Below are 12,292 nucleotides of genomic sequence, written 5' to 3'. Positions count from 1 at the left end.
TTCAACATTAGTTTATGGGTCACCCAGTAAGAAAGTAATCAAAGAAATAAAGAACATGGTTCAGTACCTCACTGATCTTGGCTTCTTTAAGGCTGGATTCAAATTCCTCAATAGCTTTGTGGACATTTTTGTGATTTTCTAAATGGCTTTCAACACTTGGCAAATCTGAACCCCATTCTGCTCGATCAAGTTGAACCTTACAAACAGGAAGAAAAGATTAGCCATGATCTATAAAAAGTAAACTTAATCATTAAAAGTGGACTGTTTCTGCAAAAAACACTACCTGCATTTCTTCTACCCAGCTCAACAGGTCCTGGACAAACTTCATGTTCACCTCTTCTTCTGTCAAATTCTGATCCACAAAAGCTGATTTCATACGAGGTTTTCTAATTTGCGTCAGTTTGAGTGTTTGCAGAGTCCCACTGTCTACTCCTGTCACGTAGCTCTGAATTAACCGTGGTGGGATGCCTGATGGGTAAGCGGGAGTGATGGTTGGTGTCAGTCTGGAAGCCAGACCTGATGAAAGGCCAGGTGTCAAACTGGAAGAAGTCAAAGTAGGTGTTAAACCTTGTGTCATTGCAGCATTTAATTCAGGTGTTAGGTTTGTTGTAAATCCTGAGTTTAAGCTTTCGGTTATTCCTGATATCATCAGCTTTGTCTGCTCTGTGGTCAGTGCATGCCCCTTGTTGTACACAGAAGAACATTCCGTCCGTATGGCCATCAGGTCATCACGAAGCTTTGCAACTCTATTAAATTAGAATTTTAAAAAAAAATTAACAATGAATGCTTATGATTAAGGTTTATTGTGATCAATTGAATAGCAGTATGAGCTCACATTTTCTCTTACACTTTAGTTGCAATTAATTAATAAGCAAGTATTTTTATCAGAAAGTACAGGGAATACAGCTTACAGTTCTATACAGATAATAAATGCAGAAATCAGGCAAAGACTAAAAAATGTTATGGGCGCTAACATGCACTATACACGATTCCAGGGAACAATCAGCAAACCAGAAATCTTACAAGACACTACATGTTGCAGTAGATCAAACACCTGCAGTTCACTGCCAAGGAGTTATGCATTTTATCTCAATCAGTCCCAAGGATAAATCCAAAAAAAAACTTTGGAACCACTTCTTCATAAAATAGAATTATGCAGTTTAAATGCTTCTTTCTGCCAACACTGTACACAGTGCCACACATAACCTAATGTTACCCCACTTATTACAGCTGTCACCAGAAATCTCACCTCCATTTAAAAAAATCAAAGCTAGTAAATTCTAAATATATTTCACATGCAATAAAAGTTAACAACCTTTACACACAAGCTAACATCTTTACACACAGATATCTAGCAAACATTAAGTCATGTTCAGGGATTGACTTAATTTTCATAAATAAGTACAAATAGTTTCTGTTGTTGTAAACATTTGTGAGCAATGCATGCACCAGAATTTCTGATAAATATCACCCAAATGGTTGTCCAGTGACAGACCAAGTTTATGCATAGTTATAAAGAACTGAAAATTTTGTCCATAATAGGAATCCATATTTGGGACATTTATTTATTCACATAAACATACTGTAAAGTACCTTTGAACAAGCTGGTCTGCTTGATAGTATTTTCCATCAATAAGAATTTGGGCATCAATCACTTGCTGGCGGAGAAGATTCTCAGATTCAAGAAGATACCCAGCTATCTCTGCTTCATGTTGGAACTGGAGCCCTGACTCCAATCGCTTGGTGTCCTTAGTAAATAAGAGAAAGTCATAAGCCTTGCAGCTAAAACTGAAGAGATATCAGCTCTAAGAATTCCTTTTTTTTTTAAACAACATATTCTTATCTTGAAGCAATTGTGAAGCATTTAATTAACAACAGAACAAAAATAAATGGAACACACTCTAGGCAACTTGTGGCATTTTCTTGAAGAAATGCTACCTTAACAGTATAGTAAAAATAAAAGTAGCAGCTATTAAGGTTGCCCTCACAAACCCTGAAGAAATTTTTGCCATTTAACTCCTTTAAATTTATAAATGCAGACAAGTAAAATCACTGACTGACTTACAGACTGCAGAGCATTCCGGGCAAGTATCAGTTTGTCCTCACAGCTCCGGCTGTCTCGCTGAATTCTGTTCGCAATTTGCTGCAGCATTTCCAACCTAGGTGATGCCAAAGCATTTCAGAAAAATAGGTAATTTATATTTACAATCATGTTGCATGACTTTAAAAACAAACGAATCAACAGCATCTTACACAAAGCACAAATGCATATGTCAAGTTACCTGTTCCCTTCTAAGGTTCCATTACCAAAGCTTATACAAGATTTAATCAGCGTGGGACCACAATTAACAGAAAGGAAATTCTCATTAGAGTCAATGCTGGTTCGAGTACTAGTGCTGTTACTAAACAGCGAATCACTGCTATGATAGCTGTAACTACTGCTATTCATTTTTACATCCAGAGCACAGTTCTTCTGGCTGTTTGCATTTGCTGGAAAATGAAGATAAAACTCCTGCAAAATGTACAGCTTCTAGGGATGAAATTCCACTACTGGCTTTTGAAACACCTAGACTCCTCCTTTATATAGGCTTCACTATGCACATTTAAAACCCAGCAATTAATATTTTGCCAGCTCTTCAAAGGATTTTACCTGGGGCTATGTACGCTACCTTGCTTTTGGCTTCCCTACCTTGCATTAAAGCTTTGCAAGTACAGACTAGGCAGCAACAATGGGGCGTCTCTAGGAAACAGACACACCAAATATTTTATTGAAGTGTCACTAAATAACTCAAGTAAGAACTAAAAGAACTCTTTGCAGTGTCTCTCAGACTCTTCAATGGAAAGTTTCAGAAAGGAATGAAGGGAGAAATCCATACTCGACAGTGGAGTACAAATAACCTCCAGGCTGGGCTGACTCTTTTTCCTTCAAATAAAACTGCACAGTAAAACTGGGAGAGTTTCAGGGTTAATCAGCTCATTACAACATATTCTGAGACACCTATACACCATCAACCTACCGCCATTTCTGCACTGTCCAAGCACACAACTTCACTAACTGCCCTGTCCCACTACACTGTCCTCCCGAAAATTTCACCTCATCATCTTCCACATTCAGCAACAAGCCAATTGCTTCTAGCTGCTTTGACCAGAAAATAAGTAATAAAAATCTGATCACTGCTTTTAAGCTTACTTTTTAACTCAGAATTTGGTCTGAGGAAATTTTTTCAGTATTTCACCCCCTGCTTTTAGGATTCCTGAACAACCACACCCATCCCACAAGGTGACTGTTTATGCAGCAGAGCTCAGCAAAGGCACAGACACACCCCTGCAGCAATGCCAAACTCTGCTAGTTTTTCAAACTAAAGCTCATTTTGGCACTCTCCTCATTGACACCATATTAATTTTGATCTCATACACCAATCTGGCCACACATTTGTTTGTGTTGATACTTTGAGACATCTCAAAGATTTTCAATTCAATAGACTTGCAGGCGAAGTTTTATTACTCACCAGGTTTCAGTATTGGTTGAAGTCACATTTTTGCCACAATCAAATTTCACTCCAGCAACTGTATCACCACCTCATAATGACAAGATGCACTGGTAACCAGTGCAACAAACATGGATATGTTCTTGTGTGCACATCTTGGTGGCTAAGCCAGAATCACTTAATGACATTTTGTCTCATTTCACAGTGACCATTACATGCAGTGACTATCACCATATGGGCTGTCACTTTAAGCGTGTTTACCCTTCCTGAAGTATGGGAAGGAATTTATGTTCATGTTTGTTTATCTGTGCTCAGACCATATGAATAAAACAGAAATAAACTAATGTCATTTATACACATTCTCAACAAAGATAATTCAGCTTCCTGCAAGTATGGACAGAATTTCTATTGGTGAAGTCAGACACTTTGCTTTTGGCAGGTTGGGACAGATTAACCTACAAGACCTAGCAAGCAGGCTGTATTTCTGCTGCTGCTTTCCAGTTTTCTGCTCTGGATAAGAGGGAAAACTCAGTATTGTGCGGACAACTTTGTATTCCTCTATAGGAACTTGTTCCACAGTAGGGTGCTATGAATCAGCACCTCCTACTGAATTTGCCATTTCATTCATGCTCTTGCTCTTGCAAGCATAACACATGTTTAATCAACTCTGACTGTCTTTGCCCCCTGACTAAAATCTCTCTTGCTGAGGACTTCTTATACAATGGTCTGGATTCCTCACACCTAGTTTCAGGTACCTAAACCAGAGAGACAGGTCACCCTGTTGTCACCAGAAAGTCAGCAACAAGATTCTCTAGAAAGTAATTCAGATCTTAGATGTTTCCTTTGGATGCATAAAGTCAAGAAAAATGAATCCAGATCCATGTGTCTGTATCTACCCACATGTAGAAGCCTCAAAAATCATTTAACTTTAACAGGTTTTTTTTAATTAATGAATGGATAGCACCTGTGTCTCCCACAGAACTTAAAAAGACATACCATTTAAAAATGCTCTCATACTGCATCAAGATTTTAATCATGCTTAGCACATCATCAGTAATGCATGGAAGTGTCCCACGGGCAGCTGTCATGGAAAGCTACTGTGCCTTTCCACATATAAACACTTGGTGTGCTCTCAAGTACCACTAATGTTTTAAACAACCTCTACACAAGATGTTAGCCCACAACGTGTGCACCAAGAAAAATACACATTTCATGTAAAGGATGAGGATGGTCCTTACATGAAATCAAGTTGAAATGAGACAGTGAAGTGATACAAATCCAGCTTTGACTAAAGAAGGTGGTTATATATGTGTATAAGTGTTTTGATGATCTGAGGCACAGATGCCGCTCATCACAATCATCTGAGCCAACCAAAGTTGTTTTTGTCTGGACCTGCCTTTAGGCAGATAGAGAACTTCAGACTTTGAACAAAGACAGAAATATTTGATCTAGAAAAATTATATGGACATTGTCATAGAAGAAGATATTTACAAATTTCAATATGGGTTAAAACAACAGAAAATATATTAACAAAGCCTGTCAAGTATTCACTAGCATACCTCTCCACTTCAGGCCGAAGGGTCTTCTCTCTTTCCAGCATGGCAATAATCAGCTTTCCCCATTCTTTTTCTATATCATTTGGATGGTAGCCTTGAGAAAGTTTGATGCGTCCAAATTCTATCCAGACCTTAAAAATTCATATGTACTTGTTATTTTAAGCCACAGAAAAGGAACTGTTATACATTTCAATGAATGTTAAGACTTACCTCTAGCAGTTTATATAGGTGTTTAATTTTTGATTTATCTGTCTCCTTCGGTGGAATTTCTGTTTCTTTAAACTGCAAATATTGATTATAAAGTGCCTAGAGAAATGTGAAAAACAACATCAAGTTTTATTTAGAGTGAATATAACCTTAATTTCTAAACCCTCTTCTAATATTCTTCACAAGCTTACCTATATACTGTTCAACTAGAGTTCTACAAAAAACACTCAGTGACAAGGTAACGATTGGCTTTTGATTGTTCATATGCTAGCAATGTATTGATTATACTTTGAAAAGGTTAAGGAGTTCTACAGTTGACTTGATTGTATAAATCAACAAGCATGTAATTTGTTCAAGTATGCTTTGAGTCAGTAAGATAAAGTGTATTCTCAACAAGGAGTCTAAGCCACCACACCTCACCTTCAATTCCACGGGATTGTTGGGAAATGTTCTGTCAGACATTATCGTGACATGGTGTCTGATCCACTGCATGAGGTAGTTCACCATATTCTGATATTCAACCCATTTGACTTCAACATCCTGCCAAAGCAAAACCCAGATTACAGAAGAGATGAAAATCATCAAGAGCTCATTTCTGCTTCAGCTTTGAAGACTGAAATCTTTTCACTCATAGAAAATGGATATTGAAATCCTGCAATTCTGAGGCAATATTTATTTAAAGATCAGATCCAAATTATTTCAGTCTTCAGTTTTGACCCCAAATAATTCTACTGAAAACAAAATATTTTTGAGATTAATAAATTTCAAACTGATAAGAATCAGAAAGGCAAAATTTATACAATCACAATTGAAAAGTAAGAACTTTGACTCAATCTTTCTCCACCTTCAGGCACGTTATTTTCAGTTAAGCTCATTGCACAAATATTTTCATGTCCACAACATGAAATGGCTAAGACTTTAAAATCCCACCATAGAAAAACCATGCCAAAGAAAAGTGTGACAGCAGTCCTAGGGAAGATCTAGCTAATATTTTGGATCTGAAATTCAGTATTTTATTGATGTAGTTCACACACTGCACAAATGTTGTTCTCCTACTTACATTTGCACTGATGCCTTCACCACCTTCTGGTACTTTGGGAAATGCATCATAAAGTGATGACACATAAGTTATTACTGACTTCTCATCAGGTGAGGAAACATCAACATCTAAAAGAGCAAGACAGAACAGTGCTTTATCACATAGTTGTAAGAATGCCCACAAATATGCTACAACCTGCAGACAGATTGGACTTTATTTTAGTGCTGGGAGTTTTGCAACAAAAGCCAAGGTAGCTCTCTTACCTTCAGGATCCAAAAGTCTGGCAACACCAAGTTTTTCTGCTACAAAAAAAGCATGTTCTAAATTTGCAAGGTTGCTTTGAACAGCAACGGTATTCATGTCTATCAGGTCCGGCCTGTAAAATAAAAACAGAAACACTTGATCACAATTCTTTATCAGTTTTAAATTACTGCTGTACTGGTAAATCAAGCCATGAGTATGGACAGACACAGCAACAGCATTTTTGTTATAGAAGGATTTCACTAAAATCAGGTGAACACTGCTGAGAAACACAAGCAGCAGAAAACTACAACATTCAGTTCTTCATGTACAAGCTGGTTTCCAACCATCCCTTATATACACTTCCATTTTCTTATACATATTTATTCATGTGCATCGACATTGTATTACAAAACCTTGTCCTTTTTGCTGCCCTTGAGGGGATTAAATTCACTTTTCTCTTTTACAGGAGGGAGTAACTTTCTACAGCTTTCACAAGTTTTCAGTCATTCTGCATCAAATTCTTCAGCATGTGTCAGAAGCCACAGAGTAACAGTTTAGTCATAAAAACATCACTTTAATCTTTTTGGATGAGCTTTAAGGATGAGCTTTCAAACACACTGAAGCCAGGCTTTCAGATATATTGGTGCCTGTTCTCTTATAGGTAACTCTCAGCCCCATGCACCTAAACTTCCACACCTTCATCCTGCTGTTAAATCCATTTCCAGCCACTATATGCTTGCTTTAATGGAATAACTGTCTTAAGCCAATCTTGCTTATAAATATTTTTAAGGCACGTAAGTATTATCCTGTTATCAATCCTGTACCACTTCATATACTACTATATGTACTACTATATATATACTACTTCAATGTTTTAAATTAATGTAAAACTTCCAAACTAATATTGTCCTTTAAGTTTGCTATGTAGGAGCTGAGTTTTAGATCTTGTGATTCTCAGTGTGTTACCCCTTGCTTCTTTCTGTACTTGGAATTCTCACAGCCACCCACCAAAAAGAAACAAGGGATTTTCAAACACGCTGAGCAAAAGCTCATCTCATTGAAGTCAACTAGAGCCACAAGGGTCTGAAACCTTTGCTACTGAACTCCTAAACTACTGAAAACCAGACACACCATGAAAAAAAACCCCAAAAACCTAAAACAAAACACCAAAAGAAAAAATATTTGGCATACAACTTTCAGCTAACAACTCAATTCTTAAATTTTCTCATTTTTGTTTCTAGAGAAACTATTATCTTAGTTTTACCAAGTAGAAGTTTTAAATAATTGCAACAGATAGAAATAAAACTGTTAAATACTACTGCTCAAAATTAATGTTATTATTTCATTTGGCAGCACCCCAAATTCCCTTGATAAAATGGTATTAACATTCAGACACTCAGTACACTCTTGTCTTTGAACTAATTACAAGGGCACTGTAAATAGAAATCTATTTCTTTTCAGCCATTTAGAATCACTCAGTTCCTTGTGCTCTTTTGAAGACAAGTCTACAAGACAGATAATAACACTGCACCCATTATGCCCTGAAAAGAACATTTAATAATACAAAATGTAAGCGGTGCAATATAATCCTCCTAAGGCAGTGGGACTTTCCACTTCCAGTATGCTTAGTGGGAGCATGATTAAGCTCATGCTGTTCTGCTCTGAATTTCAGTGCAGTGAAAACAATGCAATGAAACCAATATCAGCCGTTGCTCTCAGCAGCACAGAAAAGCCATGAAAAATAAAAGACAATACTAGAAAAGAAAACTGAGCACCCCCATCTCCTGTTTCAGCCACAATAATGGAGATGGTATGACAAAGATTGCTTTAACAGCAGTTTTAACAAGAGAATCAGGTTTTTTTAAGCATAACACTGCTGCTTGGGTTATTTTTTCCTCCTGCCTTCTTTACATTTGTTTCACGTTTGATAAAAAATGTCCCAAGAATAATTACTTGCACTGCCTGTTTGATTGCCAACTCTCAGAACATGAAAGGACATGTTGTAAAAGCCTTGACTATTCCCAGAAAACAAGCTGCAAGCTGCAGAGACACTGACACAATAATCTCCTTATAATAAAGCTTTAATTTAATTGAAGAAGAGGTAACGTTGCGATACAGAAAACAAAATCAAGAAAAACAACTGCTCTTGCAAAATAAATCATTCTACATGAGTGCTGTGGCTTCACCACCCAGCTGAAGAAGAGTTCTGCGAGGGGATCATTTGTGAGATGCCTCTCCACCTTTTAAACATATTTTCCCATCCCTGCAATTCCTACCAGCATTGGATTATATTACAGTTTCCCTTAAGAACAAGGAAAAATTGCAATGAATACTGCCATTTTCAGTTAATTATACAATTAGCACATAGTATATTGACCTAGATTAAGTGGTCCATATTTATCTAAATTCTTGGTCTACAAGAAAATACTACAGAAGATGGCATTCATGTCTATATTGATAGTGCATGTCTTGGGTTTTTCAAAGTAGACAGAAGGCTCCACAGCTGACTGAGAGAAGTCCACTGATGGTTTATCAAAGGGAAAAGACAGGTATTATCACTTGAATGCAAAAGCACCTGGCAGGAGCCACAGCAAGATCATGCTGCCAGGGGCTTGGGGCCTCCCCCTCTGCAGATCACCCTATCGTCTTCACAAGTAATAGAGGGATGTATTGCAAAGCCACAGGAAAAGGAGTTTACCTCCCAGGGCTCGGTAAAAGAATTTTTTTAGCCTGAGAAAAGTGCATCCCAAAAAAACATGGCTCAGGAAATCACTGATTGCCATACTGTTCCTTTTGTTTAATAGTGGGAAATATTGCAGTTTCAGACAGAAATAAATGCCATTTTTACATGCTGTAAGCTTGCAGATACCTGTCCACTAATTCAAAATAGCTGTTGAAATTGCAGTTGTGATGAGTGTCCTCTAATACATATTTATTTAATTGTCGTAGCTGAAGCAAGCCCTAGATTTAAAAGCACTGTCCATCATGGCAAACATTTCCATTTTTTTTAAGGCTACAGAGCAAATATATGACTTCTGTAGAAGCTATTTGTAATGTATTATAAATACATTTTATATCAATTTGCATAGCATTATTAAGTAGTTTTATGCATAATCAAGAACAAATTAAACTAAACGCCCTTTAAGTAACATACAATGACTCTACCTTCTGTCATAATATTGTGAGTCATTGTGGGAGATTTTTCAGAGGGCTGGGGCCTTGCCATGAAAACACACATAAAGATCCCAAACACCAGTCGAGTTGGAACATTCCATGCAAAGAAGATGCTTCTGCTGCAGCCACACCTAAGTCAAGGGTTTGGCTTCCACATTGAGAGCCATTAATCATTTAATTTATTAAAAAACTGGTGCCTGCCATTTGAGATCTTAGTGTGGGTGTCAGAAATTAGATACAATTTGTATCAGAAGTGAAGGGGAAAAAGAGTGTAATTAATACCACATGAATTAGGAATCTGACAAAATTCAAGAAAACAATACCTGGTAACACAAAGAGAAGGCAGTGAACAATATCTGAATAACAGCACATATTTCTGGTCTGCAAAGACTCCTTGAAATCAGAGTTTTGCATAATAAATAACATTAGGTACATGTGGATTTTCTCACTGCCAGAACTTAATACCTAGCACAGGAGTTTAAGATCCATAGTAGCAATTATAATATTTGCCTGTTAAAATAAAATATTATATTTGAAGGAGATTTGATACCTCAAAACAGGAAAAGATGTTTAACTGAACTATAATTTTCCCAGTCAATGATGAAGAAATCACATCCTTCTCCTCACTGTTCTGGGATGACACTTACAGATAAACATTATAACAATGTTTATCTGTACTAAAGCAAATATATATCAGAGTAATATTCCACATGAAAATTCTGTTAATGCATTCAGAAGGCTGAGAACCCTGACGTTATTTACATAAATCATCTAAACTGTTTAATTTGTACAATTCTTTCTCAGTCAAAACTCTGCATGCTGCCTGAGTAATACCTGATATTAAAGGATATTTTATCCTTGGCTTATATTTAGTTGAAACACCAACATAGAGACTTTCAAGAAGAACTCTCAAAAAAAAAAAAAAGGCTGAAGATGCAGAGTGAACTGTATCACATCACTATAGTCCAATTAGCTTTTCCACTACTGTAACTAGACAATGCTTATAGAAGTTAAACTTTTTTATTTTCATTGTTCATTTTCATTGTTGATGAATGAAAAGGATGGGTGCCAGAAAGACTCATGCCTTTATTAGGGATGGAAGGACTACTAGAACAAATGAAAGACCATGCCAGAATACAGAGTCATAGAAAAAATAAAAATAAAAAAACAAATAAAAAATCATCTATTCTAGAGATTTTGGCTAATAACAGAAACATTGCAAAGAAAGGAATCAAAAAATAATAAATTTTCATGTAAAACAGAAATTTTAGCTCTGTCTCTTCAAATATACATCTCCTGTTACTTTCCCAGGAGCTCTACAAATATGATGATGAAGCAAAATGTATTATTTAACCCATATATAATTAGGCCTACCATTTGCCTATCTCTTAACACAGTTTCAAAAATACCAACATGTTTACACCAGTTTACAACATTTTGAAACTTACTAAAGAATTTGTCCCCACATCAGGTACAAATCTAAGTCTTGTTCAAAAGAGGTGGTCAAAGAACCTGCTTCAGAAAGACTGAGCCAAGAAGGCAATGAGAATGATGGCTGGGCTTCAGCTAACGCGTTCTGTTCTTTGTGCCCCACACACCTCCATTGACTCCCCGTGTCTGCAGTGCTCTCACACTGTCCTGACCAGGAGATCTGCCTCACAGTCTTGGAGGTACTTTTTGCTAATAGATATGCCTACCACATTTTCCTGATTTTTTATTTTTTTTTTCACCTAGAGAAGAGGAAGAGAAGAGTTTCTGCTCAAAATGGCAAGAAGGTTTGACTTTGTTGCATTAGGGACGAACAGATATCTTTCATCATCAGAATCAAGGACCACAATGTGGCCATATAGCAGAAGGTTTTGTAGCAGGTTCCTTGGTGTCAAAAATCTCATGCTGAAGAAAGGACATAAAATATTGACTCTGAGTCAACACTATCTTCCATTACACCCTAGACTTCCCCCTCATTCAGAAACTCTAGATTCACACATGACATGGTGAAATAATGACCCCAGTGCATCAAACCACTGGGTGAAGCTGAGCTGTGATGTCACTGAAGTTAGGCAACAGTTCAGAATTCAGAGCATATCAAAGATTTCATTTAGAAAACTGTCACTGTACTAAAGCTTTATCCTTACAACTGTGTTAAACCAAAAAAAGTATGCTGCTGCATGCAGCCCTGAGTATTGTTTGCTCAAGTATGTGGCAAAATTTTTTCTAAAGCTCCACAGGTCCCCAGCCTCAATTACATACTGTTAATATGATCATTATGCCTTGTATCCTCTTTTTGGTATTGTCCTCTTCTGTTGGTATGACAGGAATGCCAGCACTCATGATTTATGTATCTCTACAGATTTCATTCAATGCCTCTATAAAGTTGAACAAAATTTTTTTTATTCCATTGAGAGCTAAAAAAATCTCATGTGATCTGAACTCTTCAGCTCTCCTTTGCTTATTTTTTCATAGTTTTTCATCTAAATTTTCCAATATGGTTAATAAATCTGAAAAAAAAAAACCAATTGCAACAGGTAGTATAACAAGGGCACACTATTTGCAGATGCATGTCTATTCTTCAGACATCTCAATAT

The 12,292-nt window shown here is 36.8% G+C and overlaps 1 protein-coding gene across 17 annotated transcripts in view; it reads right to left on the bottom strand.

The window, feature by feature from the left end:
- DST (dystonin) overlaps positions 1–12,292 on the bottom strand; it is a 284,727-nt gene that overhangs the window by 140,101 nt on the left and 132,334 nt on the right. For 15 of the 17 annotated variants that reach the window (XM_033513007.1, XM_015620980.2, XM_015620978.2 and 12 more), the window contains 9 exons: positions 6,554–6,666; positions 6,312–6,418; positions 5,672–5,791; positions 5,255–5,350; positions 5,048–5,175; positions 2,066–2,159; positions 1,594–1,748; positions 284–746; positions 68–196 (listed from right to left, as the gene is read on the bottom strand). In XM_033513007.1, coding sequence (XP_033368898.1) covers positions 68–196; positions 284–746; positions 1,594–1,748; positions 2,066–2,159; positions 5,048–5,175; positions 5,255–5,350; positions 5,672–5,791; positions 6,312–6,418; positions 6,554–6,666 — 1,405 coding nt within the window. Of the gene's footprint in view, positions 1–67; positions 197–283; positions 747–1,593; positions 1,749–2,065; positions 2,160–2,282; positions 2,450–5,047; positions 5,176–5,254; positions 5,351–5,671; positions 5,792–6,311; positions 6,419–6,553; positions 6,667–12,292 lie in introns of those variants that run through there. The other 2 variants (XM_015620985.2, XM_015620987.1) reach the window with 1 other exon arrangement.

This window comes from Parus major, chromosome 3 (assembly GCF_001522545.3).
Source record: "Parus major isolate Abel chromosome 3, Parus_major1.1, whole genome shotgun sequence".
NCBI classification, from domain to species: domain Eukaryota; kingdom Metazoa; phylum Chordata; class Aves; order Passeriformes; family Paridae; genus Parus; species Parus major.
Note: the sequence above shows the minus strand (reverse complement) of the source record. Positions and strands in the feature narration are given on the sequence as shown.